The sequence below is a fragment of the Physella acuta genome, unplaced genomic scaffold (genome assembly GCF_028476545.2).
Source record: "Physella acuta isolate Inbredline_101_S28 unplaced genomic scaffold, ASM2847654v3 ptg000680l, whole genome shotgun sequence".
NCBI lineage: Eukaryota > Metazoa > Mollusca > Gastropoda > Physidae > Physella > Physella acuta.
Window position 1 is genome coordinate 200,497 of NW_026732199.1, and position 9,504 is coordinate 210,000.

Below are 9,504 nucleotides of genomic sequence, written 5' to 3' on the forward strand. Positions count from 1 at the left end.
TGTGGCCTAATTTTATAAATAGTCTAGGCAGTGTTTGTTATCTAACAATTTAACTAGTATTATAACTATAGTACTCAAATATGTGGACAGTCCCTTACCTAAAGGCTAAAGGGATTGATGTCAAAACTCGAAGTACGTTGCTTTTAATTAATGTTTTAAAATTAGAATAGAATTTTTTTAAATTATTTAATAAAAATAATAACTCTAGCATTAGTAATTGTCAAGTTCGGTATTTAGAGAGACATTAATTCCAAGAGGAGATAATGAGTCTGTTTATAGTTGATACCACCATGAAAACAGGTTCTACTGTATCACTTGACGATGAAGAACGATAAATAAAACTCAGTAGGGCCTAATGGAAGTGGTAGGTCTAAAGTGTTGATCTAAAGTATTGGTTGGGACATTATTCTTTATTTAATAATATTTACGAAGTGTCTACTCGTAGGCTGTTTGATGAGAATTACAGAATGATTTTTTTATTAAAAATGTATCAATTATAGCTAGAACACTAGTAAACTAAGCTAATTTAGCATATTTTAACTTTCTGTGCAAAGTCATTATTACTGAAAAAAATTCCAAAGTCAGGTCAGCCTGTGGCACCCTCCACTGAACGTGACAGAAGGAAAAAAAAACTTCACCCGTGACCTTCATTAAAACAGAATTTGCTTTTGTTTTATTTTTATTTTTGGTAAACATGTGCTTAATCTTACCCAATAAGTGATAAAAATTTGAAAATTAATTTTAATTACTGTTGTAAAGTGAGATAAACAGCTTAATAAACACATGCTTTCTTGAGGGGGTGTGGCCCGGGTGTGGCACATCGCAATTATAACTTTATATTTCTGTGTTTTATGACTATATTTGTTCACAATTAGCATGCTATGTTTTTTAAATTGATAAAAGGTAAGTATACCAAGTTACAAAATCCGCAATCTAACTAATAATTCATACTTTCAATTTAAAAAATAATAAAAACGATCATCAACGAAGAAAGCGTAAACATTCTATTTTTAGGTATGACATAAAAAACAGTCATAAATCTAGCCAAATGATTGGATTCTTGCGCGGCACACATTTTCCCGCGCCTCGTTTTCACCAAACAAGAATATAATAAAATGGCATTATTACTTACACCCTCAAAAGCATTGTTTCCACCCTAATTATATTAAACAATTCTATTTTTATTTGATAGTAAAGATGATATACAAATTGTATATTACAATAAAGTTATTGTAGAACGCACCTGCTTTTAGTTTATTCGACTTGAAACGCAAGCTAGGTCAGCGTGACTTTCTCTCGACTGCCTCGTTAAATACAAATAAAGAAATTAGGTCAAGCTGCCATTATTAAAATGTTAATTATTCGCCCCGTAAATACATGGGCAGTTTCGAGTGAAAATCTATCCGATTACGATACAATCCTTAGTTTTAACTATCATGTACTTCATGAGAAAGAAATGATTCGATATTTTATATGGCCGCCCAAAACACGGGTGCTTCAAAACCGCGAGAACGAGATTTCACGAATCGAAAAACCTAGTCTACTCGGAATAAGATTTTTCGGCAAAAGATAGTTCTGCGCATGCGCAGTGACCTATGGCTAGGGTTAGCGGTTAGGGCTAGAATGAGGGTTAGGGGTAGGATTAGGGTTAGGGATAGGATTATGGCTAGGGTTAAGGATAGGGTTAGGATTAGGGATAGGGTTAAGGATAGGATTAGGGTTGGTATTAGGGTTCTGCGGTTGTAAACACACGCATGCGCAGTACCATCGAAAACATCGCCGCTAAGTCGTAGTTTCTCTCCATTGCGCATGCGTATCGCATGCGTATCTTATTCCGACTAGAATCGGCCTAATATTTAATAATTGAAAGTCCGCTTTGCGTGAAACATGTTGTAAAAACTCCTCGATTTTTACAAGCTTTTATAAATTTATTTAACTCACTTCCTCTGTCGTTGCTCTGTCGTCAGTCTAGACCGAAACGCAGGAGTGAAAATTCGGAAACTTCTACTTGACCGATACGATTCACACTTGGCACGTGGGTCAAGACATGAAGACAATGCAATCTGAAATTAAATTTGCCTTAATTGGATGCCTAATTAATTTTTTATGAATTAATTAAAATTTGGACCGAATTAGTAGGCATGTCTAGCCAACCACACCACACGCGTCATCATGTTCAATAGCTTCGCCATCACGGTACAATAACATTCAATAGCTGCGCCATCACGTTCAGTAGGCGCGCAATGGTTTTTAGTCATGTAACTCTATTGTAAATAAAACATGTAAAGTACTGAAAAAAAATTCATAAAAAACGTTTTAATAACAAGCTTTTATGTAATAATGCACTAAAAAGTAGAAAATAAATTATAGACAACTATTTAAATTACTATAAAGAAAAGCGTGGGTCTCTTCTCAAATATTAGTAAAGGTATCCAATCAGTACTAAAGTGACCCACGCTTTTCTTTATAGTAATTTAAATAGTAGTCTATAATTTATTTTCTACTTTTTAGTGCATTATTACATAAAAGCTTGTTATTAAAACGTTTTTTATGAATTTTTTTTACAAGCTTTTATTTAACTCACTTCTTCGTCAGTCTGTCGTCAGTCTAGATAGAAACGCAGGAGAGAAAATTCGGACAGTTCTACTTGACCGATACGATTCACAGTTGGCACGTGGGTCAAGACATGAAGACAATGCAATCTGAAACTAAATTTGACTTAATTGGATGCCTAATTAATTTTTTATTAATTAATTAAAATTTGGACCGAATCAATAGGCATGTCTATCCAACCACACCACACGCGTCATCACGTTCAATAGCTGCACCATCAGGTTTAATAGCTGCGCCATCACGTTAAATAGACGTGCAATTGTTTTTAGTCATGTAACACTATTGTAAATAAAACATGTAAAGTACTGAAAAAAAAATTAATTAAAAAACGTTTTAATAACAAGCTTTTATTACTAATGCACTAAAAAGTAGAAAATAAATTATACACTACTATTTAAATAACTATAAAGAAAAGCATGAGTCTCTTCTCAAATATTAGTAAAGGTATCCAATAGGTACTAAAGTACTAAAGTGACCCACGCTTTTCGTTATAGTAATTTAAATAGTAGTGTATAATTTATTTTCTACTTTTTAGTGCATTAGTAATAAAAGCTTGTTATTAAAACGTTTTTTAATTAATTTTTTTTTTCTTCTGTCTTACTCTTACTGTCTCTTACTCTTATCTTAACTTTTAACTTAGTCTTCACTTCTTCAGGGTTGGAATAAATTTAGATCTAGAATATTGTTACAAAGATAATAAATCCACTAAAAGAGTGTAGGCCTATAATTTAAGTTAAAACTCCATTTTAGCGTATTTTTATTCCCCGCTTCTCTTTCACTTTCACCCCAGTTGAGCATATTTTATTATAAACACAACCGAAACACACAAAAACGTTAGGAAAACACTAGATCTACTTATTTTTTGTTATGAATGTGTTTTTTAATTAGAAAAGGTAAAAAAAAACATTAAAAAACCATTAGAACTGTTACAATTAAATATAGTGTGATCGTCAGCGGGAGAAAAATCCTTACACAGTCCCGGGTTCACAGTGAGTTCACATTGACTTTAATTACCAGCATACGTCATAGCTAGGGCAATAGCTGTTTGAAGTTGTGTTGGCCTCAGTATTGAGGTCATTGTAAGTTCATAAATGTTTATTTATAGTATCATGCCTGGGAGATACTTGTAACAAAACAAACTTAACCGTCTTGCAGTTGTGAGTTATGTTTACGTACTTCATCCATTGCCATAAAAATTCTGACACACGAACATAGCACATTCAATTTTTCTCAAGTTTTGACAAAAGTAAATATCAAAATCTAAAACAAAGTCAGTCTCTTTGTTTTTTTATTCATTTGTTAAAACAAAAATACAATACAAAAAAATAAATCATGTTTTCCTAATGATTTGGTGTGTTTCGGTTATTATAATAAAATACGCTCAACTGGAGGTAAACAAGAAGCGAAGAATAAAATACGCTAAAATGGAGTTTTGCCTATATTTAACATAATAAGAATAAGAATCATGTCTCAAAAAATAGTTTTCAAAAATACAGTTCGACATTACATTTCAAAGTTTTTCAAGATTGCTAAAATTTTGAGATTGATTTTCAGGATTCACTTAAAAAATAAATGGCACCCCTGCTATTCATCCAAATCACTGTAATTGGCATTTCAATATTCATATAGGCCTAATTATTAATTCTATTGTTACTAGATCTATGTGGAGACAAGTAAAATATAAACAACTTTGAATCATAAACATCTACTACAACTACAAGGTAGGCCTACAAATAATAATCTGTACAAAAATGACTGAAAAAATACACAATAACATTTTTGTGATCTTATAATAGATATATTAACATTGCAAAAAATGTATAAAATATTCCAATTTTCCATTGGACTAAATGTTTTTGATGGCTAGCTAATTCATTACGTATAAGAACAAGAATTATAGTGTAAGTCTAGCCCAAAATTCATAATTAATTTATTATTTTCTCTTTTTCTAGATTAAATTATATATGGATTCTCCTGATTCCGAATAACCGCACCAATGAATTATCCCATTATCCCCTACTCTCCAATTATTATAGGTGAGTATTTATTTAATTTAGCCAACTTTTTAACATGGATATTACTATTAGTCACTGTTTTTAATTACATAAGTTAGTATTGATTTTCATTTTTATAAAGAACATGTAGTTTACTAATATATATTTACACTTTAAAAGCTTTTTATTAAATGTAACATTAATATTTGTTTCAGATACTACTTGTAAAAACCTTTGGTATTCAGCATTGCAATGTTTCTGTAGCAGTGATAACTGTAGGGGGCATGTTGAAAAAAAGTTACAAGAGCTTTGGAGAGGCCCCAGCAATCCCAACCATGTCATGCCACTGCTATCAGTGCGAACTGGATTTGACTTGTTTCTTATGGTAAAAAAATATCCTCCAGGATCAGAAATCATCATGTCAGCTATAAATATTCCTGACATGTGTGAGATAGCAAGGAGCCACGGACTGATCATCATTCCTCTAGATATAAGTATAGACACATTAGAACCAAAATTAGAACTATTGCCAAAGTTAATCACTGCTAAAAGTGTTGCTATAGTTGTTGCTCATTTGTATGGACGCCTTATCAACATGGATCCATTTATTGATATAGCAGCACAACATGGTTTGGCAGTTATTGAGGATTGTGCTGAGTCATTTTGTGGTTTTGAAAATATAGGTCATCCTTCTGCAGATATTTCTTTATTTAGCTTTGGAGCTATAAAATTTTACACTTCTTTAGGTGGCAGCATAGCTAAAATTAGGGATATTGAGATGTATGAAAAGATGCTTAGTATTCACATGTCTTATCCAGTTCAAAAAGCAGATATGTACTTTAAAAAAGTTATGAAATACATTTTTATTTATTCTTGGCTTCAAGTTAAACCTCTTCCATTAATTGGAAGGAAAGTTTTGAATCGTTTTGGAGTTGACTACAAGTCAATCTTTGTGAAATGGATGCGCGGGTTTCCTGACAAGATGATTGAAATGATTCGATGGCAGCCTAGCACAGCACTGCTGTTGACAATGTTGCATCGTCATGAAAGCTTTAAGCAAACTGAGTTTAATTTACAGAGGTTAAAGGCTGTTTATCTGTTGAATAACCTCCCGGAAGGTTATGATCATGTTGGATTAGCTACTAAAGTCAATAATTTCTGGCTGTTTCCTGTATTAGTGGTGAGTTTAAAAAAACTCTAGCAATGATAATAAAAATACATATAAAATCACTTAATTATTTTTATGTTAGTTTTTATTCAGCTAATAATCTTGCTTTATTATGAAGGGCAAAGTTGCTGTATTTACCTTTTACAAGATAGTTACGAAAAAACTTTATCTGTTTAAAACCACATTTATCCAGCAAATGCCTAGATAAATGAAACATTTATTATCTGTTTACACTGCATGTTTAAGATATTCCATCTATAAAACCATTATATTTTAAACCAGGGGTCTCCAAACTTTTCAGTCCGAGGGCCGCATTAACTATCAAATTTCAGCTCGGGGGCCAGTTTCTTCCAGGCATGTCTTTGATTTTTCTGGGCAAAGTTCCTCAGCCATCACCAACAAACGTTTTTTTCCGTGAACAAAATTATCTCCGCGGGCCGGATGAGAGGACCCGCGGGCCGTAGTTTGGAGACCCCTGTTTTTAACCATGTAAAACACAGTTATTAATGTTATCAGTCACCTACATTAACATTCTTCATGGGTGGTAAATAATAGATCTAATACAATTGTACTGTTTTCAGGAAGAGCCAGATACAGTTGTAGGCATCTTAAATGTCTTAGGTGTAGATGCTTATCGTGGGGCAACACAACTGAACATCATTGAGCCAGAAAATAAAGAAGAACTGAAGACATTTTTTGCTGAAGTGAGTATTGCCTATACTTTGAATACTTTTAGACTTACATTTTCATGGTTAAATTAAAACAGTTTCCAGCAGTAATAGAAGTTTAAATATATAAAATCCCTAACTTAACTTTGGCAGCAGTCTGTTTATGAAAAGTTGAAAAAACATTTTTAATTAGTAATTCTGTAAAAAAATATAAGATATATTTTTAAGTTACATTGAGAACAATCCCAAATTTATACATGTATCTAGCTATTATCTTTTCAGGTAACAAAATATTACACATAGTATTTTTTAAAGTTTTTATTTTTAGGCACAAGTATTTGTAAAAAAAAAAGGTGTTACATATTTGGCAATTCTTGCAATATTGTTGTATGCCTTAAGTAAATGTTTTTTATTAATTTTTAAAATTGTTTTCTTTTAATTGTTTACCAGGAAAAATCCCCTCTGAACGCATGTTATCCTCATGAAGCCAAGTACTTAATTGATCATGTTATTTATCTTCCTGTGAACAAGTTCATACCATTCCAAGACATTGACAAAATGATTAAAGCTTGTAATGTTGCTTTAAAGGTGATAAAATCTGTAGATAAAAAGCATTTCCATCCAAAATCAAAACTCTTAAAATCAAAGTTATGATTGTTTATCAATGTATATTAATTAGTGGTTGCGGTTTGTAAAAAAAATATTTATCAACATGATTGTTTTATATATGTTTAAAAACAAACTATTTTTACTCTTATAGAATATTCATATTATGTAACCTGTTACAGTGATTGTACATTACTCAAAATCTCAAGTTATTATTTATTCAAAGTGCTCATTAATAGATTGCTCTCTCTATATATATATTCATTACTGCTGTTAAATCTTGTTTTTCGCCTTGATGTTGACTATATATTTATATATTATTTTATACTATATTCACTTTTCTACCCAATTGTAATGAATAATTACAATAAAATTATTTGCCAAAATTAACATTTTGAAAAAATTTAATGTTACAGTACAGCTTTCAGTGCACAGCATGTAGTAATTTGTTACTGGCCTTATGACTGAAATGTTTGTAATGAAGTCAAAATCTATTTTATTTTATATTGTTGTGATTATTTATGTTTCTGACACAAGTATAATATCCAGGGCTTGTTGGGGTTTTTTTTTGTTAAAATTGCAATTTGAATTAATTTAAAAATATATTTATTAATATTTAATATGTAAATATAAAAATAAATCTTTTTCTTATTCAAGATTCTTTTTAATGATTTAATGTGAAGGATGTATTCCTTTTTGAAAATAATTTTGTACATGTTTTATGGTACTTTTGAATATCTTTTATTTCAAAAACCAATTTTAAAAAATAAGATCTGTACTTTTTCTCTCACTACAACACAATAGGCACCCAGCTGTTCTGTTTTCATAATAGTTGCAGGTCTACTTTAGTAGGTCTACTTCACTCAAACTTTTAAAAAATAAATAGATGGGTAGAGGCAAAAAAATTTAAAAGATCAAGGCCAAAATATTTACTTTTCAACTGTCTAATGACACTAAACATGTCACATAAAAGGGCATGGCAGTAAATAAATAGTTTTAAAATTAAATACCAAGACTCATTTATTAAAAATACTAAACTGGAACAGTGTTATTTCTCTTAAGTTTAATCAAACAAAAGCATAAAATAGTGCTTGTTTTAATATAATTAATTTTAATTTGTTTCCTTATTTCTGTATGGTTGCATTTTATTTTTACTATAGTCCTTATACAACAACATGTAGTTTTTGCACAGTAAAAAGGTATCAAGTCTGTAGGTTTTTTTTTTTTGCTGATTGCAGTTCAATACAATGGTGTCAAGGGATAAATAAAACAGAAATTGATCATGCTAATTAATTTTAAAGAAAAACCACTTCACATTCCATTACTTATTTTTTTGTGTTATGAATTTTGTTTTGCAGTGTTTCCCTTACATTTTGGCAAAAAATTTATTATAAGGCAGCTTATATTTGTTTCAATGATCTGAATTTTTTTTTACCTGAAATCATTGATCTGCTTTTTAATGTTTTGGTTGATCATTGTTTTTTTCCAAATGGATAACAAAATATGTAATTATTTAATTTATTGCATTTATTGTTATTCTTTTTTATCTAAATTTTGTTTCTTATTTGTTTTTGTTTTTTTTGCTTGTGTTAAACTATGTTGTCTCGTTACTTAATTAATTACTACATCAACTAAATTTCAGATAAATCAATCTCCTTTGACAAAGCAAAAATGTGTCGTTTTCAATTTCAGTAGATTTAAAATAAGTGAATGAAAATAATTTGATAACCACTAGATGTCAGATAATCAAGTTTTTGTATCTGCTGTGTACACCAAACAACTTGCAAGCAAACAAAATGAATAATCAGACATAACAGAGACAACCATATATATATATATATATATATATATATATATATATATATGTAACAGTGTGGCCACTTTTGTTTGATTTACCTACATCTAGATATGGAGGCGCACACAATCGGGCACACATACTTGAAACTAATTTATCAATTAAAGAAATTCACTCATCACAGCATCAATATTCCACACAAGAATAACAGAATAAACTAAATTTTTTTTACCTTAAAGACATTTCATTTGTTGATCTAATTTATCTTTAATTAATACGGCGCTACTAAAACTATAAATTTTTGGTTTTCAACCAATCGCCAAGAAATTTTGTGAAGTAACTGAGTGTACTGCGTGGCAGTGTTTTTTTCCCGATACATTTTCCTAGAAAGGTAGGCCCTACCTGAAAGAAACTCTGACATTTAGGAAGGTTTCTGGCATTACATTTTTATTTTATTTCGGATGTCGGGGCCCCAGCAGTAAGGCCGTGAGGTTTGCCACCCAGAGTTTTCAAGCGACTATCTTAGCATCTGGGGGCCATTGATTGGGTGTCCGGCGTAGCAGGTCAGCGTTACCACTTAATTCGCTGGCAAATTACAGAGGCGCATAAACCGACACCCCGGCGGTTGTATAACCCAATGCGCCCCGAGCTCCCACATGA

General features: G+C 31.1%; 1 protein-coding gene across 2 annotated transcripts; it reads left to right on the forward strand.

Annotated features, from left to right (window-relative positions):
- Positions 1–301: 301 nt before the first annotated feature.
- On the forward strand, positions 302–8,338 carry LOC131949256 (dTDP-3-amino-3,6-dideoxy-alpha-D-galactopyranose transaminase). 2 transcript variants are annotated; one of them, XM_059311067.1, is made up of 6 exons: positions 302–364; positions 4,271–4,334; positions 4,566–4,649; positions 4,823–5,787; positions 6,357–6,479; positions 6,894–8,338. In XM_059311067.1, the coding sequence occupies exons 3-6, from the start codon at positions 4,610–4,612 to the stop codon at positions 7,095–7,097; spliced, it is 1,332 nt and encodes a 443-aa protein (XP_059167050.1). In that variant the 5' UTR covers positions 302–364; positions 4,271–4,334; positions 4,566–4,609; the 3' UTR covers positions 7,098–8,338. The 2 variants fall into 2 exon arrangements, with proteins under 2 accessions (XP_059167050.1, XP_059167051.1); XM_059311068.1 differs by lacking the exon at positions 302–364 and having other exon boundaries at positions 4,236–4,334.
- The last annotated feature ends 1,166 nt before the right edge of the window (positions 8,339–9,504 follow it).